Source organism: Eubalaena glacialis, chromosome 13, assembly GCF_028564815.1.
Source record: "Eubalaena glacialis isolate mEubGla1 chromosome 13, mEubGla1.1.hap2.+ XY, whole genome shotgun sequence".
Lineage (NCBI taxonomy): Eukaryota > Metazoa > Chordata > Mammalia > Artiodactyla > Balaenidae > Eubalaena > Eubalaena glacialis.
In genome coordinates this window covers 75,099,122-75,119,750 of record NC_083728.1, presented here as the reverse complement: position 1 = coordinate 75,119,750, position 20,629 = coordinate 75,099,122, and the positions used below count along the sequence as shown (strand labels likewise).

General features: G+C 45.8%; 1 protein-coding gene and 1 pseudogene across 7 annotated transcripts in view; both read right to left on the bottom strand.

The window, feature by feature from the left end:
• Positions 1-5,397: 5,397 nt before the first annotated feature.
• On the bottom strand, positions 5,398-5,881 carry LOC133103682 (large ribosomal subunit protein eL21-like; annotated as a pseudogene).
• A 9,115-nt stretch (positions 5,882-14,996) lies between these two features.
• Positions 14,997-20,629, bottom strand: part of TNRC6A (trinucleotide repeat containing adaptor 6A) — a 97,422-nt gene continuing 91,789 nt past the window's right edge. For 6 of the 7 annotated variants that reach the window (XM_061210032.1, XM_061210027.1, XM_061210030.1 and 3 more), the window contains 4 exons: positions 20,056-20,277; positions 17,820-17,890; positions 16,894-17,033; positions 14,997-16,377 (listed from right to left, as the gene is read on the bottom strand). In XM_061210032.1, coding sequence (XP_061066015.1) covers positions 16,002-16,377; positions 16,894-17,033; positions 17,820-17,890; positions 20,056-20,277 — 809 coding nt within the window. In that variant the 3' untranslated portion in view covers positions 14,997-16,001. Of the gene's footprint in view, positions 16,378-16,893; positions 17,034-17,231; positions 17,360-17,819; positions 17,891-20,055; positions 20,278-20,629 lie in introns of those variants that run through there. The other variant, XR_009703534.1, reaches the window with a different exon arrangement.

Sequence of the window (20,629 nt, the reverse complement as noted above, 5' to 3'; positions counted from 1 at the left end):
ATGGTCACTGCTCCGCAGAAGCTGTGTAACATTATTCCCTCCTTCTTTCCAGTCTAGGAATAGCTGTTCCCCACAGTGACTATACGACTATACCAACCCTTGTTGGTACCCCTAACCCCACCTAAATCTCAATAAACAGTCCCTTTAAAATGGTGTCTTTGGTTAAATTCTTTAGACTGTGATATCTCTTTCATGCTGGAACCCTGACTCACAAGGCTTCCCATTGTCTGTAGGATAAATTCCATATGACACACTCTGTTGGGATTATTCTCCTCTCCTCGGTTCCTGGGACCTTGGGTGTGAAATTCTACCTTTTACTTACTTACTTACTTACTTACTTACTTATTTATTTTGGCATAAATTTAGTAGATTTTCCAGGAGAAAGGCTTTCCTGGGTCTAGCTATCTGCTCTTCTAAACAATGGTTAAAAAAATTTTTTTTTTCCTGCAGGCAATGGGGAGTGGTATCTTTAAACACCCTCTTGAGTGTGAGCTACAGAAACCCAACTCAAACTAACTTATGCAAAAATATTGGTTCACACAACTGGAATATCCCAAGCTTCAGGTCTGGCAGGATCCAGTGTCTCGTGTCATGTCATCGGGCCCTGATTTCACTGGCTGTGATTTCTGGTCTTGTCTTTGCTCTCAAGCAGCCTTCTTCTTCACCATGGTCTTGAGAGGCTCCAGCTAACATCCACTCAGGTTTAAGTCCAGTAGGAAATGAAGATTCCCCAACATATTTGACAACAGTCCTAACAGCCATTGGCCTGACTCTTACTGGTCCACATTGGGTCACATGCTTATTCTTGAACCAATCACCTGAGCCACAGAACGCAAGCTCTTTTTCCCTGCCGTCCTTGAGTTGTTGCCAAAGAAAATCAAGGTTGGTATTTCTAGAAGAAGGGGGAAGTTGTGCTGGACAGACAAAACCAATGCACATCCACCCCCTTTGCTCATTGGTTCATTATGAGGATTGAGTGAAAAGTGCTTGGCTGGGGCATGGTTTATGATGGGCTCGCCCACAAACATGTGGCTCTATCCTTTCCCTCCCAGAAATTGAATGCCCCAAATCCCTTCCGTGAGAGGGTAGATGTGCCCAAGAATGGAGACGGTCCTGTGTCATCTTTCTGTAACTCCTTTCTATCACATAATCCCCTGAGGAGCCATACCCTCCTGTGAACCATTCCAGACTCTTTCTAAAACTAAGCAATGTAGACATAGAATGCATGTGTGACCCATCAACTTTATTTTCACCCAAATAAAAATGAGATTATCCTAATAGGGTTTTCTGTAACTGTACTTCTTTTCACTTAACTATGTCAGAGATGCCTTCCCGTAGTGGCTTATCCATATCTATCTCATTGTCTTAGTGGCTGAATATTCCAGCTTCTGGATAAACTGTAGTTTATTTAACCAGTCCTTTCTTGGAGCAAATACTGCCGATGTCACCCAATATCCAGTTTCCACTTTTTCACTAATAACAGAACACTCACATTGTCTATGGGGACATGACATTCCAAATAAAGACTACAAGTCACAGCCCCCCAGCTCGGCATGATTAAGTTCTGCCTCGTGGGAGGTGAGCATAATTGAGGCATCGACATGGGGGTCCTGCCATTAAAGAGAAGGGGCATGTACTCTCCATGCCACTGTATCTCTTCTTGCTGGCTGGGATGTGACCAAGAGAAGGAGATATCTCGGGCCATGCAGATGAAAGAAACACTGCAAGGATGGAGGGAACCTGGGGTACCAGCCCTGACTCCTGACAGCCAGACTGCTCAGTGACAGAGAAGCAGCCCTGACTCCTGACAGCCAGACTGCTCAGTGACAGAGAAGCCACAGCAACATGGTCCTGTTAGTGAAGCCACTACTCTTTGGAGTCTCTAGTCCAGCGAGTGAGCCAATACCCTGAATATGTGGTCCTCCGACCAGCATCAGCATCACCTGGCCACACCCCAGACCTCGGGACTCTGACTCTGCCTTTTAACAAAATCTCCAGGCGAGTCCAAGCTCGTTCAAGTTTTAGGACAGATCTGATATCCTTAATGAAGGGCGGTTCCACTGTCTGCAGTTTTCTATTACAAGCAAGGTTGCAGTGACGATTGCGGTCAACGTCCTCTCCTAGACTGGAATCTCTCTAGGTCAGATCCTAGGCATGGGATTGCTGGTCCATGGAAGATGGACCTTTACAAAAGTTTTTGAGAGTATTTGTTTGGCTGTTTTTGATATTTTTGTTTTGTTTTGTTTGTTTTTTTTAAGATTTAAGAAGTTTCTAGTGGGAAAATCTCAGAAAACCTTACTTCTCATACCTTCTTCTAGAAAAAGGGAAATCACGGTACGCTCCCTGGTGGCTGTCTTCTCCATTTACAGGCAAGTGGGTCCAGGGCTAAAAGACCTTGCAACCCCAAACCCGCCAAGGGTTAGTAAACCCCAGAGCAAATGAGGATTATGCTCTCACCAGGGCTGACTGGGTGCCTTCAAGGCTACTCCTCACAAGAACTGCTGCAATGGTCATGCAAGCAAAGGACTGTATGCAAGAGGACTGACATGCCCGTGCAAGACTGACAAAAAGAGTCCGAAAAAATGGCTAGATGGAAACATAATTGTTGCACAACAAACCATACATATAAAAAATGTCCAATGCTTCCCTGGTGGTATGGTGAGTAAGACTCTGCTCTCCTTATGCAAGGGGCCTGGGGTCGATCCCTGGTTGGGAACTAGATCTCGCATGCCGCAACTAAGAGCCCGCATGCCACAACTAAGACCTGGTGCAGCCAAAATAAATAAATAAATACATAAATTTTTTTTTTTTTTAAAGTCCAATGGATGAGTTTTTTTTTTATTGACATATAGTTGATGTAAATATTATATGTTTCAGGTGTACAACACAGTCATTCACAATTTTAAAGGTTACACTCCATTTACAATTATTATAAAATATTGGCTATATTCCCTGAGCCGTACAATATATCCTTGTAGCTTATATATTTTATACATAGCAGTTTGCACCTCTTAATCTCCTACCCCTACTTTGCCCCTTCTTTCTCCCCACTGGTAACCACTAGCTTGTTCTCTGTATCTGTGAGTCTGTTTCTTTTTTGTTATATTCACTAGTTTTATTTTTTATACTCCACAGGTAAGTGATATCATGTGGTATTTGTCTTTCCCTGTCTGACTTATTTCACTAAGCACAATACCCCTCAAGTTCATCCATCCATTTGTTACAAATGGCAACATTTTATTCTTTTTTATGGCTGAGTAGTATTCTACTGTATCAATATATATATATCCCACATCTTCTTTATCCATTCATCCGTTGGTGGACACTTAGGTTGCTTCCATATCTTGGCTAGCATAAGGGATGAAATAAAATTTATATTTTAAGGCAAGGCAAGAAAAATTAAACAAAAAATTCTCTGTGTTTGCTTGGGCCTCTTCCCTCTCTCCCTCCTAATGTGCAGTGTGCATCTGCATTACACATTAACCAGAGCTCCTCAAAGATGGGAGTGCCTGCTCAACCGTAAAAATCAATTTTTTTCTTTCTTCTGACACTAGCATTGTAAATTCTTAAAAGAATAGTGTTCTTTCCCAACTCTGCAGGGGGTCATGGTGACCTGCTTCTCGCCTTGTACATGCTTACTTGGACTATGTATCCTTGGTGAACTTTATGTAAAATTATCAGTATGTCATTTTGATGTATGGTCCTTAGTCTCGAAAAAGTGTATGACTGTGCTTTTGGCTTCTAACAGGCAAGTTAGTTCCCAGAGCTTTCTAAGAGTCTGTTTCCTGGGTTATAATCCTCAATTTGGCTCAAATAAAATTCTTTTTTTTTCTCCTTAACTTGATTGTTAATTGAATTTTCGTCAAAATAAGTAATGCTGCTATGAACATTGAGGTGCACGTATCTTTTCGAATTAGTGTTTCTGTTTTCTTTGGGTATATACCCAGGAGTGGAATTGCTAGGTCATGTGGTAGCTCTGTTTTTAGTTTTTTGAGAAACCTCCATACTGTTTTCCACAGTGGCTGCACTAATTTACGATCCCACCAACAGTGTACAAGGGTTCCCTTTTCTCCACATCCTCGCCAACATTTGTTATTTACAAATAACTTTTTGATGATAGCCATTCTGAGAGATGTGAGGTGATGTCTCACTGTGATTTTGGTTTGCATTTCTCTCATGATTGGCAATGTTGAACATCTTTTCATGTGCCTGTTGGCCATCTGTATGGCTTCTTTGGAAAAATGTCTATTCAGGACTTATGCCCATTTTTTAATTAGGTTGTTTGTTCTTCTGATGTTGAGTTGTATGAGCTGCTTATATATTTTGGATATTTACCCTTTGTCAGTCATATCATTTGCAAATATTTTCTCCCATTCACTAGGTTGTCTTTTCATTTTGTCGATGCTTTCCTTTGCTATGCAAAAGCTTTTAAGTTTAATTAGGTCCCATTTGTTTGTTTTTGCTTTTATTTCCTTTGCCTTAGGAGACAGATCCAAAAAAATATTGCTATGGCTTATGTCAAAGACAACCATTAAGTTTTGACATATGCATGCACCTATGAAACCATTGACACAAGAAAATATCCAACATCCCCTGAAGTTTCCTAGCACCCACCCCATCCCCAGACAGTCAATGATCTGTTTTTTGTCTCTATAGATTAGTTTGCATGTTCTAGAACTTTATATAAATGGCATTATGTAGCATGCACTCTTTTTTGTTTGGCTTTTTTCACTTAGCATCATTATTTTGAGATTCATCCATGTTGTTGGGTTTATCTATATAGTTCCATTGTATTGACTGATTGATCAATTGATTTTTTTTTTAGTTAAAAAATTTTAATTGAAGTATAGTTGATTTACAATGTTGTGTTAATTTCTGCTGTACAACTAAGTGATTGTTATACATATATATACATTATATACATACATTCTTTTCCATGACAGTTCTGTTGTATGGATATACCACAATTTGTTTTTTTATAAATTTATTTATTTATTTATTTATATTTAATTTTTGGCTGTGTTGGGTCTTCGTTGCTGCACGCAGGCTTTCTCTAGTTGCAGTGAGAGGGGGCTACTCTTCGTTGCGGTGCATGGGCTTCTCATTGCAGTAGCTTCTCTTGTTGCGGACCACGGGCTCTAGGCGCGCGAGCTTCAGCGATTGTGGCATGCAGGCTCAGTAGTTGTGGCTAGTGGGCTCTAGAGCACAGGCTCAGTAGTTGTGGTGCACGGGCTTAGTTGCTCCACGGCATGTGGGATCTTCCCGGACCAGGGCTTGTACCCGTGTCCCCTGCATTGGCAGGCGGATTCTTAACCACTTCGCCACCAGGGAAGTCCTTGTTTGTTTTTGTTTGTTTGTTTGTTTTTACAGTCCAGGTCTTTTATTTTCTTTACACCATCATGCCATGAATTAATAAGGAACAGGCTCCAACAGTTCACATTCCTTTCTACTGGTTCTCACGAAATGTGCTTCTCTGGGTGGAGCAGGCTGGCACTTCAGTTGAACCCAAGTACCTTTCTCTTTGGCTTCTTTTTTTTCTGATCATTTTCCTTCACATGTTTCAGGAAGCTATCTCAGCTCTTAGAGTGCTTAATATGCTCCATATGCACATTAATTTTCTTGGCAAGAATCTTGCCCTTAACTTGTTTGTTTACAATGATGCCAACAACATTCTGGGCAACATGGTAGACTCTTCCAGTTTTGCCATGGTAACATTTATGGGGCATTCCTTTTGAACAGTGCCCATTCCCTTGATATCTACAATGTCAACTTTCTTGTACATTCTCATATATGTGGCCAAAGGAACAACTCCATGTTTTCTAAAAGGCCTAGAGAACATGTAGCGGGTGCCCCTCCTCTTTCCTGTTGTGTTGGTCATTTTGGCGAATTACTGGAAGATGGCGGTTCCGGCCAAAAGGAAGCCACAATTTGTTTATCTGTGCATCTGTTGGCGGATATTTGAGTTGTTTCCAGTTTGGGGAGACTGTAAATAAAGTGCTGTGAACAACAGCATAAGTCTTTGAATAGACACATTTCTTCCTTTCTCTTGAGTACACGCCTAGGTGGGGAATGGCTGGATTACGTGGTCAGTGTAAAATTAGGTATTTAAGAAACAGCCAGGACTCCCCTGGTGGTCCAGTGGTAGAGAATCCGCCTTCCAATGCAGGGGGCACAGGTTCGATCCCTGGTCGGAGAACTAAGATCCCACAAACTGTGCAGTGCAGCCGCAAAACAAACAAACAAACAAACAAAAAATTGTAGATTAGGGATAGTGGACTCAGATTGTATTATATTTCTGTTGTACAACTAAGGAAGCAGACTCAGAGCTATTCAATGTCATCAGCAAGGCCATCCAGCCATGCAACCATTCAGCACGTCGTTATTATCTGCCTGTCACCAACCACACACTCTTCCGGGCACTGGAGAATCGAGAGGGGGAAAAACAGACAACCACTGTCTCTTAGGAAGCTAATGCTCTCACGCAAAAACTGTGCATGAATGTTCATAGTAGCATTATTCATCATAGCCAAAGAGTAGAAACAACCCAAATGTCCATCAGCTGAGGAATGGATAAACAAAATGTGGTCTATCCATACAATGGAATATTATTCCATTTTCTGACACATGCCACACACGGATGAACCTTTAAAACATTATGCTAAGTGAAATTTGCACTAAGCCAGACAGGAAGGTCACATATCATATGATATAGATAGTTTATATAAAATGCCCAGAATAGACAAATCTATAGGGGCAGAAAGTAGGTTAGTGGTTGCCTAGGGCTGGCAGACGGACAGGAGATGGGGAGTGACTGCTAATGGTACAGAATAATGAAAATGTTCTAAACCTGACCATGGTGATGACCCCACAACTGTGAATATACTAGAAACCACTGGATTTTATGGCATGTGAATTATCTCTCAAACTTGTTATGAAAAAAAAGAAGCAAATGCTCTTGGAGTGAAAGTAGATCAATAAAGACAAAAATACAACTGATTTTTTCCAGAAGTGGCAACCTACTGGAGGCATACACTTAAACCAGCTTTAGTTTGTCTGATCACTGCTCCTAACTATTCTACGTCTAATAGCTCAGTTATTGTGCTTTCTGTTATGAGGACAGTCTCACTCTGGGATCTAAGATTCTGTGTTAGTCAGGGTTCTCCAGAAAAATAGAAACAATAGGACATTTAAGGAATTGGCTTATGTGACTACAGAGGTTAGCAAATCTAAAATCTGCAGGGTAGTCCAGCAGGCTGGGGACCCAGGAAGAGTCAACGGTGTAGTTCAAGTTCAAAGGCCATCTGCTGTCAGAATTCATTCCTTCTTGCTCCAGGGAGGATCAGCCTTTTGCTCAATTCAAGCCTTCAACTGATCGGAGGAGGACCACCTGCACTATGAAGGACAGTCTGCTTTAATCAAAGTCTACGAATTTAAATGTTAATCTCGGGACTTCCCTGGTGGTCCAGTAGTTAAGAATCTGCCTTCCAATGCAGGGGACACGGGTTTGATCCCTGGTCGGGGAACCAAGACACCACATGCCGTGGAGCAACGAAGCCTGCGCGCTCTAGAGCCCATGTGCCGCAACAAAAGATCCTGCATGCCTCAGTGAAGATCCACGTGCCACAACTAAGACCCAATGCAGCCAAATAAATATAAATAAATAAATAAATATTTAAAGAATAAATAAAATAAAATAAAAAATTTTAAAGTGTTAATATCATCCAAAAACACTCTCACAGAAACATCCAGAATAATAACATCCAGGGGCAGGAACAGATGGCTGAGGGCCAGGTCACTTCAGAACAAGTCCCCCCCCTCCCCTTTTTAATGGTCATTTTCTTGGAGAGCCTCTCCTTTACCCTGCCCCTTCCCCCCACCAGGGTGGCAACCTCTTTCCTTAGCCTGTCCCCTCACTCCCAGGATGGAGACACCCTTATTTAGCCTGTCCCCCCTCCCCAGGGTGGAGACCCTCACTGCCAGGGGTGTGCAAGTGCCCTTGGGAGTGAGTGCCTCCTTCCATCTCACACCCCACGTACCTCCCTTGCCTCTCCATCATCCCGGTCCTGCCTCTCCAGGGAAACTGCATCCCCATCCCCCAAAGGGTGGGCTCTATCTCCCCCATCCCTGAATACGGATGGATTCAGTTGTTCTCAGTAGGTCTTGCAGGGAGGGCCTGCTCCCCCCAGCTGTGACTGGAGGATGAGAAGGATGTCCCAGCCCCCATGTGAGGTGCATGAGGAGCTGACGGGGGTGGGGGTGGGGGGGCGGAGCATCCAGCCATTGCCGGCAGGGAGCCAAAGGCTGGTGGGGAGAGAGGGCTGGAGGGAAGCCAGTGGAAGGCTGGTGAGCGGGTGGAAAGGGCAACAGGGGAGGTCGAGGGCAACAGGGGAGGTCGAGGCCAACAGGGGAGGTCGAGGCCAACAGGGCAGGTCCTGCAGGGCCTGGAAGGCCACGGGAAGGAGCTTGCAGTTTTGCCAAGTGCAGTGGGAACCACTGAAGGGCTGGCAGCTGGGGAGTGACCGGATCTGATCTTCACTCCGCAGCCTGATGGCAGGATGACAATGCGTTTGTTCTGGTAACGCACTTGGGCTCCTTGGAGATAGCAAGAGATTCTGTGAAGGAAATAAAACAGGGCACGTGCTACACCTGGCTTCTCATCCTCCGCGCTATTGGCACTTGGAGCTGGATCATCCTTTGCTGTGGGGTCTGTCCTGTGCATTCAAGGACATCTAGTAGCATCCCTACCCACTGGATGCCCGTCTCTACCCACTGGATGCCAGGAGCAGTCTCCCCTCCCCCTAGTTGTAACAGAAAAAATGTCTCCAGACATTGCCAACTGTCCCCTGGGGCGGGGCCCCAAATCGCCGCCAGTTGAGAACCACTGTCCTGGACTAGAGAACAGCTGTGGGTGGGAGGGGACTATTTGAGAGGAGTCTGGGGAAGGGTTCCGTGCAAAGGCACCTCTGCTTGGGGTGGGATCAGGAGTCAGCCAGCTGAACACCTGGGTCATGACTGATTCAGAGGAAGAGGGGATGCCCCGGGGCAGGAGTGAGAAAGAAGGTCTGGGGAGGACTGAAGAGAGGAGAGCAGGTGAGGACAGGGGGTGACAGCCTTGGGTACACCAGCTTGCAGGCTGCGGTAAGGGTTTGGGTTTTTTCCTAAGTGCTACGGAAAGCCATCAGAGGGTCGTAAACGTGGTGGTGATGTAATTGAGCCGAGGCCCTAGAGTTTAGTGGTACAAGAGGACTTTCTGGGATGATGGACTCAGGTTATATCTTGACTGGGATGAGGGCTACATGAGTGCAGGCATTTGCCCAAACCCACTGAGTGGTACACTTTAGAACTGGGCTCCAGCACTGTATGAAAATTATGTTGGTTTTTAATTTTTTTTTTTAATTTTATTTATTTTTGCCTGCATTGGGTCTTCGTTGCTGCACGCGGGCTTTCTCTAGTTGTGGCGAGCGGGGGCTACTCTTTGTTGCAGTGCGCAGGCTTCTCATTGCGGTGGCTTCTCTTGTTGCGGAGCATGGGCTCTAGGTGCATGGGCTTCAGTAGTTGTGGCTCGTGGGCTCAGTAGTTGTGGCTTGCGGGCTCTAGAGCGCAGGCTCAGTAGTTGTGGCGCACGGGCTTAGTTGCTCTGCAGCATGTGGGATCTTCCCGGACCAGGGCTCGAACCTGTGTCCCCTGCATTGGCAAATGGATTCTTAACCACTGCACCACCAGAGAAGTCCAAAATTTATGTTGGTTTTTGAAAGGATAAAAAGCAAAGCCCGCCCTAGCTGTTGTGAGGATGGTGGACTGTGGGGCAGGAGCAGAAGCTGGGAGAAGAGAGAAGTGGCTCCAGCAGGAGACGTCCGGGCTGAGGTCGTGGGGCTGAGGATGGAGAGATGGTCAGATTAAGGATCTCTTTTGGAGGAAAAGCAGATGGATTTTGGATGTTGGGGGTCAGGGACTGAGCTAGTAGGTGGTCTGATGAGAATTTCAACCCAGAGTGGTCTAATTCCAAAAGCCATGCCCTTAACCAATAAAGGTTATTTTACCTACTCTCTCCCTCTCTCTTTTTTTTTTGGCCACACGGCATGCGGGATCTTAATTCTCCAACAAGGGATCGAACCCATGCCCCCTGCAGTGGAAGCACGGAGTCTTAATCACTGGACCACCAGGGAAGTCCAAATGGTACCTACTCTCAAGGGCATGGGTGGGCCCATGGGAAGAGCTTTCCCTCTGCCATGTTCCCTGGGCCTTAGGCACTCAGGAAATCCCACTTCTGCCCACCACCTGAACAGCTACTTATATAACTAAGATGGTCTTTATTTTTAAAAAATAAATTTATTTATTTTTGGCTGTGTTGGGTCTTTGTTGCTGTGTGCGGGCTGTCTCTAGTTGCGGCGAGCGGAGGCTACTCTTTGTTGCAGTGTGCGGGCTTCTCATTATGGTGGCTTCTCTTATTGTGGAGCACGGGCTCTAGGCACGCGGGCTTCAGTAGATGCAGCATGCGAGCTCAGTAGTTGTGGCTCGCGGGCTCTAGAGCACAGGCTCAGTAGTTGTGGCTCACGGGCTCTAGAGCACAGGCTCAGTTGTGGCACATGGGCTTAGTTGCTCCACGGCATGTGGGATCTTCCGGGACCAGGGATCGAATCCGTGTCCCCTGCATTGGCAGGCGGATTCTTAACCACTGCGCCACCAGGAGTTGATTTTGAAAACTATGAAATCAGCGAAAACCCAGGTGGTTCAGTGATATGGTGAAACTGAGCAGGATCCTGTGGGGCTCCTGGGCACAAAAGCCTTTCTGGGTCCCCCATTTCTTGTTTTCAGGAAAAAGGCTTCATTCAGCCTCCATGCCCTTCCCTGAGTTCCAAAGGGCAGGTTTAAACAGTTGCTAATCAGGGAAGGGGGGGAGTTGGGGAGACAAGGGAGGAGCAGCCTAGAAACAAGAGTGCAGCCTTGGGGCAGGGTCCTGGGGCCCCCTCAAGGGATTCACATAACAATGTTTTTGAGCTATGTTGCAGACACTGAAACGCCCACCAGGTGGGAGAAGTTAACTGTACGCTGTCCACAAGCACAGACCCCAGACTGGATGGATCCAGAAGGTTGATGATGCTGACTCCCAATTGCCTCACCATCAACCAGTCAGAAGAATGTCCACGAGCTGACCACACCCTCTTGGAACCATTACTATAAATCTCCTCACTACCCCCTCCAGGTCAGGACACACAGTTTTGAGGGCACTAGCCCGCTGTGGCCCCTTTTGCCTGGCAAAGCAATAAAGCTATTCTTTTCTACTTCACCCAAAACTCTGTCTCTGAGACTCAATTCAGTACCGGGTACAGAGGCCAGATTTTGGCTACAACGGTAACATGGTAATGGGGTCCATGAATTGGATTCAGGCTTGCAGACTGTTTAGATCTTGGGATCCAAGTTTGTCCTCTTCTGGAAGTTGCTGGACTGTGGATACAGCTTCCCTCACTATCCAAAGCCCAGCCCTGCTGTACCAGCAGGTTGGGGTGCTTCCCTACCTAGTGAGTCAATGGCTGGCCAGGACAAGGGCATACTGGTCCCTGAGGGCTGAGACAGGGCCCAGAGACTCAGTGTAACCTAGCAGGACCCTATGGGGGCCTTCCCCCAGATACTCTGCTTTAGCTCCTCTATGAAGTACCTAGATAATGGTATTTGATGCAAATTTCCTGAGTTGTTCTGCAGATGTGAAACTGCCCCCCCCCCCCACCAAATGGAAGATGTTAACTACTTGATGACCATGAGCACATAGCCCCACGCCTCCTGGAGCCTAAGGACTGATAAAGTTAACCCCTGTGACACCACCCTGTTCCCTCATCATCAGCCAATCAGAGAACTGTACACGAGCTGATCACGTACCCCGCGACCCCCGGTCCCTCACCTGGCTTTTAAAAATGCTTTGCTGAAACCCTTGGAGCTTGAGGCTTTTTAGGGCGTGAGCCACCTTGTCTCCTTGCATGGCCTTGCAATAAACCTTTCTCTGCTCCAAACTCCGACGTTTCAGTTTTGTTTGGCCTCACTGTGCGTCGGGCACACGAACTTGTGTTAACATCAGGACTGGGAAATAACTCTGATGCCCCTTTACCAGAGTGATCTCTGCCACTCAAGTCATCCAGAGCCGGAGCTCTCCAGCCCTGCTTCTTCAGTTCAAGTAGGGTTCGTGGGCCTTATCATGGCCCATCTTCCTGAAGCATCAGAGACTTTTTGAAGAACAGCAATTTAACTGGCTATTTGAAACATTATTTCTAGGTGAAAATGGGTATGATAGAGCCAAATGCAACATTCATATGCAGCTTTAACCTAAAGTGAAGAGTTCAAAACTCTGCCCCCAGATCCCAGAGAGATCCACATCTTCCATCCTCTCCTTAACTTTGGGAGTGTGTTGGTGGACAATTTGAGCCACACTGTACTAGGACTTTGTGTTTCCTGTTCTAGGGCCAGGCTGGGGTGCTCTGAAAATGAGAAAACACGTACGAACACTAGGTAGGTAGAGAAGCCTTTAACATACTGTTACTGTTATCCCCTCCCCCCAGGACACTGCAAACACCTACTCAGAGGCAGGGCCAAAGCCCTGGTCTCTGTAAGGGGCTCTCAAGTTTCATCTGGGTGGTTTCTGGCTCTCGTCCAGGGACCCCGCCGCTCACATCTGAAATCAAAGGATCGACTGGAAAAGATCTCCTAAGTTTTGAAGAGGGAAAATCAGTCAAGTCCCAATGCATGCAAATTCTCTCTCAGCCAAATATTAAGCCAGCCTGCTCAGTGCAACCTCGTTGTCGTTCCCGTCTTGATTCAGCTATCTCCTCCGTCACCTCAGTCATTATCTTAACACTATTTAGACCCTACCTGTCAAGGACTTCACCTCCACCTTCCCTGGTTCATCCACCCTCACAGTTTGACAGCATGGCACTACCACAATTTTTGGTCCTCAAATGTCAACCGCCAACAGCTGTTATCCCTTCAGTATCTACTCAGCAACTACTGTGTGTGTGACCACGTGGATTACAAAGACTAGCAAGAGATGATTCACTGGCTGCAGCTCATGCATCAACAGCAATGACCAGAAAGGGGATCATGGTTTTGAAGCACGCACCAACGGGAGGAGGTACCTAAATATGATGGAGGAAAAAAACCACCCCGGGTAAGCTGAACCCAGTGATTACTGTCTTTGAGGGGAAGGCAGGGTTGGGCAGGCCTACAGGGGAAGGAGAGTGGAGCCAGAGCAGCAAGGCACAGCAGCTCAGGATGTCCAGAGCTAACACACGTCCAGGGGCACAGCAGCTGTGTGGCCCTTGCGAGCTATATTTGGAGATGCGTGACTGGATGTGTTAAAATGTTTAGATCAACTCTTACAGGCTGTTAGCGACTTGAGGTCACAGAGCCAGGGGAATGTCATGGTCAAACTAATGGCCTGGACTAAGGACAGAGGGACGGGCAGTTGGGAGAGATTAAGAAAGATTTAGGAGTAACACAGTCGCTTAGGGACCAGAACTGTTGTATGTAAGGACTAGGCAAACACCAAACCACTTTTTAATTTTTTAAATCAAACACTTTATTTTCACATAACAAGCGCAAAAAACTCCCAAACACTTTAACAATACAATTAACGCAGTTATGAAGTCAATTATATACTACTCAAAGCCCCAAAAGGTCAATCAGCTTAACGTTCCAAACATTTCCAGACGTGGTTTTTCAAAGCTACCTTTGGTTTTTGGAAAAACCAGTATGGAAGTCAATATACATTGAATGCATTGAACAACATTTGCTTATATTAAGGTGTCCAACAACATTAGCTTACACCTGGCAAGTTGGAGCATGATTTGAAGTCATACACTGAAATACGTACACAGGTTCTGCCCCGGAGCTCCTGCAGTGAGGAGCGAGGCGGGCCGTGAAGGGGGAGGAAAAAGGCCAGTCCAGGCTGTGGCATTTCTCATTGTGTAACAGAGGTATGAGAGTTTAACACTAGAACACTGTCAAGTCATTAAGCTTCATGTTCCAAATGGTCTCTTGCTGAGGCTTGAGATGGGCACAAATGGTGGGGAAGATGAAGTCACAGAAGAGTTTTGAGCAACAAGATCCCAAAGATGCTCAAAGAGGGCAGGAAGGAGCAAGCGACAGTTTCCCATTGTCCTCACATTATTTCAGGGTGAAATTGTGTATAAGTTCGGATAAAATATTCAAATATTTGCTTAGATTTTTACCGGTTGCTCTATGAGAAACCTCATACATAGCAACTTTGAAACTTTCATTATAAAAAAGAGCGTACAAATAAATTCACAAAAAAGAGACAATTAATGTTGAGCAGCCAAAAAGTCATGGTTTATTATATCTGAAGAAATTTCATAATTCAAACACAACCAAACTGTACATTTTACAATCACATTCTATTTGTAAACAGTTAAAAGCCACTGACTTCTTTTGCATCTTAGGACACAAACAGTTAGAATCAAGGCAATGAAATGATGGCAAATTCTGTACTGTTAAAATTTTTACCCTTGTTTAGTCTCTCTTCTTTGACTAAGCAAGCATTATAATACCATTTGTGGGCAAAAAAAGGGGAAAGGAGAGAAAGAAATTTTAAAAATGGTGTAACTCGTTAGTTTGCAACAACATTTAAAATTTTCTTTATACAACGAACAATCCTGTAAGCCCAATACCTTGGTTACAGTATGCATAGTTACTGATTTCGGCTTTAAGGTACAACAGTTAAACATTAACACAGTCACAAGAGAGCAGAAACATATAGAGCCACTTGATGGGATTACAAAAAATTATTACCTACTGATAATTAGCAAACCATCATCACTCACTAATAAAAAGACAGCATCTGAAAGCAGAATCTCAAACTCCAGCTTTAAGCGTTTTTTTGTTTTTTTTTCTTTTTGGCAGAGAAAATTCTTTAACAGAGCAATATGTAGTATCAGTGCTAAAAGTTGGGGTTTTTCTTTTTTTCCTATAAGAAACTACAAGGAGGTTTTTTTTTTGTTGTTTTTTTTTTTTTTTTAAACTGGGGAACTGGTTTTCCTGAGAACCATGCTCTTTGATTTAGGACAGGAATAGAAAAACAAAAGAACATGGCCAAATGCTGCTCCTTTTTCCCAGAGATAGAAAGCATCTTTTAAATCATCCTCCATTTTTTTTTTTGTCTTTTAATTTTTTTTTTAAATGATGGAAGAGTAAACATTTTTTTCTCAAAAAACAAACAAAAAAATCTGTAAACAAGAAGGTTCAACGTGGGAACCTTCAAAACAAAATGGAAAGCCTATTCAAAGTGCAGGGCCCGTCCTGGGTGGCAGGTGGGCTGCAAGTCACAGCTGTGGCCACAGTTTTTCAAACTGCAGAGCGAAATTCTTTAGTTTTATAACATGAAAAAACTGGTGCAATACTTTCATTTATAGTCCTAAGTCAGTATCATAACTTGATCTTTTAAACTCCACGATACCACAATAAGGTAGGCAAACATCAAGGCATAGTAGAGAGCGCACACCTTTTAAGAACATCCTTGAGTAAACATTTACACTGGAACAGCTGCCCCCCCATATTGCCGATTAGACGGAGAGAACATCATTCAGTGCAAAGTTAAAAGCTCATACATTATCAGCCCAAAAAATGGTTTTGCAAAAAGAAAAAAAGAAAAGAAGAGAAAAAGAATGAATGGGGCGGGGGGGGGGGGGGGCCGGGGTAGAAAGGGGAAAAAAAAAGAACCCAAAGGCTAAACATGATGAATATACACAAGTGAGCTCATTCTATACGGTGTAGCATGTATGGCGCTATTTGGGAGTGTAAATAGATAGATACCTTTTCACATTATAATATTGGCCTGCATGATTCAAGTATTCAAACTGATATGTTTCAGGGAAAACAAAGTGGAAAATGTGCAGAGAATAGCTGTTCCCACAGGTGGCCCTGGCTGCAGGCGGCGAGCCCAACTTAGTGCTCCTTTCTTTCGCGTCTTGAGGTCGCAGTTCTGAGTCGAGTCTACACTGTTACATGGACTCTCCACCCCCACCCAGGTGGTCAACAGAAAGAAAAGCGTTAATGGGGGATGGGCTGCTAATTCCCCGGGGGTCGCTGCTGCTTGGAGGACCCCACAAGCTTGTGGAATAATGTGGGGTCCCCCAGAGGGAAGTGCCATGAAGGTCTCCACAGTTAGTTCCCGACAGCCCAGCACCATTCCAGTGATTGAGATCGGTCCGGCTGGAGAATGAGTGGGAACAGTCGAGGGAGCCCAGCCGGCTCTGGCTGGACCCGAGAGACTGCCAGCTGGGAGAAGGGGTCAGAGACTGACTTTGTGCAAAGAAACGACTGATCTCCTCTTCACTGGCAAACTCAGCAAGAATAGTAGTGTTCCCCAGTACACACCTGGAGGAGAGAGACACAAGCGGGCTAGCTGAGGGGTCTGAGTCAAGGTCAGGGTGACACTGTCTCTGCTACAAAAGCAACGGAGGGCGAGAGGGAGAGGGCGGCACACACAAGGACCCAGCGTGCCCTCCCTTCCAGCCAGCGTGTGCCCCGGAGGCTGCACATGGCGGGGGCACAGCGCCCCGGGCTCTCCGGGCCCAGCCGTGCCACCCGGTGCTGTTGTGGCATCAAGATCATGTCTTCTTGTCTCCTACCAGGCAATTTAAGGGATTTTCTAGGGCCATTTGGATCTGGTGTGATGCATGCCCTTCTGAGCACTGCCCTCGGAGCCCAAGACACGGTGAGGCTGCAGCTTTTATGAAGCGCTCACCGCGGGACCCCGAGTGCTGGCCCAGAGATGGCACACAGAGTCACCAGCTGCGTTTTCATACACACAAGGGAGCCCTAACGAGAGAATTCCAAACTTGCAATCCCAAGGGCATTTTCCAGGTGCCATGCGCAGAATGGCCAACTTACATGTGCAGAGACTTTTGTGCCTTCACTACCTCTTCTTTTGAACTGTAACGGACCAAAGCATTTCCATGTGGGAGGTTCAGGTGGAATGTTATCAGTGGGCCATGCTGCATGCACAGAGTACGCAGAGTTGAGCCATCAATCTAGGAAACAGAGCGTGGGAACCGCCAATTAGATGCACCGCCATGGAGACTGTCCAGGTAGGTTGTCCCAGGCTGGGACTCTGGTCCTTTCTCTCTTGCCCAAGGCTCTTCACTCCTGGTGCCACTCTTCACTGGGACTCACTGCTGTGACAGGGTACAGTGCCCCCCTCCCCACCTCCACTGGTCCCAGAGCCATACCTCCGTGGCCTCTAGACTCCCGGGCATTCCCCAGATCCCCAACTCCTTAGTTAGTCACTGCCCCTGCTGTGGCTTCATGTCTTCTCTCTTCCCTGCCCTGAGGACAGGATGCAGCAAGGCACTGCTCCCTGGGGAGGAGGGGGGTGGGCTCTTAACACCTAGCCTCCAGAGGAGGGGGCAGTCCAGGGATTAAGAAAACGTTCTCATCTAAACGGGCAGACAAGTTTTCTCAAAGTGCAGTACAAGGACCACCTGCATCAAATTCATCTGAATGCCCTTACAGAAATGCAGATCCCTGACCCTAGCCCAGATATACTAAATGAGAGTCTGTGGGGTGAGGTCTAGGACTCTGTATTTTTGGTCAGCTCCCGTGCATTTTATAGTGTAAAAACCACTGGATCAGACCACCAGCCTGCCTGAGGCATCTAAAGACCATTCTCTGCTATTTCCTCTGCCCGGCCTTGACATCTACTCAGCACCACTTGGAAGTCCTGGGCAGTCCTCATCTCAGACTTAAACCAGAATGGAAACCTTTGCTTCCATGCTGCCTGGCGTATCCACGTAAGCCAGGATACCTGATGTTCTTACCTGAGGTGTAAGGTTTTTCAGAACAAGCCAATTTGTTATTCTCCCTGAGCTGCTCTCACCCCAGCTGGAACCTAAACAAGGAAGAAAAAGGACAAGTCAGTTTTCCAAGACTGTGGCCTGAATGACTGTTCAGGACAAACATACTCCAGTCAAACTGCAGACATTCAGGAGGATCATCTGGGCGCGTGGCGTCCTTCTCTTCCTTCTTACTTACCTGTGCGTCTACATGGGTATTTTCTCTGTGGGCCCAGGATGCCAGCTCACTCCAGCTCTGACCAGGTGTTAATTTCTGGGGCACAGGGCTCTGCCTCTGGGGGGTGGGGGCTCAGAGGGCTGCCAGCTCATCACATGGTGGGCTAGTGAACCAAAGGCCAGATGCCTTTGGGGTCTTCCCATTTATAAAGCTAAAACTATCGCAGAATGGTAGCCTTTGGGGAATAGCCTCAGCTCACGATGATCTCAGGTTATCAACTGATGGCTCTGCATGCACGTCCCACAGGGTGTGAAGTTCGAGGGGATTTAAGAGCTGGCAGTCGTCCAGACATTCCTCGTTTTAGTCTGGGCTACCACAGGGGCTCCACATCTGGCTCTCCTGCCCAGCCCTACAGCATCGTCTCTCTCTCCCAGCAGCAGAGCTTTAAGACATGATCAAGTCACTTCTGTCTACAACTATTTAAAAGTGCCTCAGACCTGATGAGGATGATTATAATTTTTGTGACTTTCTGTTTGAATAAAAAAAAAAAAAAAATCCCACAGGACTCAGAGGCAAAAAATATACACATCAATTTTCACTGCAAAGTAAAGGAGCTGTTACAGTGGAGGATTACTGGACTGAATGTCAATATTATGACATAGTATGAGTGTGTTTCGTGTTTGGTAATTGCAATCATTGTTGCTTTTGTTGTGGTCATCCATTTAGAATGCTTGGTGTCAGTCTCTTTATCTCTTGTAAAAATAAAATACAGTGTGTGTGTGTGTGTGAAAAAAAAAAAAAGTGCCTCAGAAACACTCCGGGTGGCTTAGGAAGATGGCTGCGTGACACAGCTCGTGCCCACTCAGCTCGCCCTGAACACCACCCTTTGCCAAGCTCCCATAATTCCAGCAGGAAACGCCTGTGCTTTCCCAGGTCTCTGCGCCTGGCACATGCTGTTCCCTCTGCTGGCCTGGCTGACTCTTACAGGCCTCCTGAGCCCACTCAACTCCACCAACCCTCCTGAGGGGGGAGTGTGCCACCAGGCACTTAGCTGGCACCCAAAAGACGTCTGTGGCCTGAAAGAACCACTTACACATGACACCAATTACACTAACTTGCATTCAGTAGCTTGGAACAGACTCATGTGTTTTTTTCACACAATTAAAACTTTCCCCCAAAGGAAACACTGCAAGTTTTATTTCAGCCAATCACCTGTCCAAAGATCAGAAAATTATTAATGAGGTTTTACTACAATTTTCCGCCTGGAGATGAGAAAGTGTGGTGCATCTGGGGGGCGGGGTAGAACGGATGAACTGGCAGACGAGCTCTGAGTTGTGTTTGTGGCTGTGTGTGTTGTGTGTGTTGTGTGTGTTGTGTGTGTTGGGGGGAGGAGGGCGGGGACATGATGCCAGTACAAATCCAGCGCTAGTCATTTACGGAAGGAGTAGAGAGGTAAGGGAACCATCTGTCCCAGTTTTCCTGGGACAGTCTGGTTTAGGCCTGTACAATTAATTAACAGCACCCCTTTTCACTCTCAAACGTCCCTGTTTAATCAATAAATTTTATGATCATCCTAAGTACAGGCCAAGCTTTCACCCAAACAGACCCCATTCTTCAAGGCCCAGATGGGCTGCTCCCACCTCCCCAGGCCTGTCACATGACACCTCTGCTCCATGTGACACGGTATCATGACAAGCCTGCCATGAGCAGGAAGTTACTATACCTAATAAGATGAGCCCTTGAGGAACTTCTGAAAGAAAGGAGATCCCCATTCCATTAACTTTATCACTGACAGGTGTGTGTCTTTGGGGACATGTAAGTAAACTGGGCAAAATTTAAAATAAAATTTAAGACTCTCAAAAGCATGGAAATTGCAGAAGATAGCAATGAACTAGGAATCTTATGTTTAGTTAAGTTCTAATCTTACTTTACAGAGGATAATGCAACAGTCTGCTATTTAGGTCTCTGTTAAACTAGACTGTTGGTACTGGTTAGTGTTCAGCAAATAAGCCACATGAAACCACCTTACGCATGTCGTCTCACCTGGGGTGTACCTGGCGTCAGAATTTCCCCATCCTCCACCTACACGAAGGGGAGAATTATCCCACGTAGACAAGGGTGGCTTCTGACCAGTCAGTCCCGGAGGTGGGCGGGACGGAGCAGTGATGTTTTTAGGTGGCAAAGGGACCTTCCACAGCTCATGAGCCAGAGACGTGTTTGTAACTGAACCAGGAGACCATGTCAATTTGGAATCACTATTTCTGGCTACTCAAAGGAAGAAAACAAAGTGGGAAAGAGGGGAGACAAATGCTTTCAGAAAAGAGAAAATTAAATAATGACAACACCCATTCCCCCACTAAAAGCAAATCAAACAAACAAAAAAACTTTAAAAAAACCCCAAATCAAACTAAACTGCAGAAGAAAAACAAAAAGCCAAAAGGAAACTGCTCCCTTGCCTCAAAACAGACTGTATGTCTCTTATTAATAGTTTTAAGACCTGTGAGACCCTTAGCCCAGCGTATACAACTACACTGAACACTGCTTTGAGCTGCTCTAAAGTAGCAAGTGGGAACTCCATACCTTAACAACCATAATGAGTTGCTCAAGACCAACACTT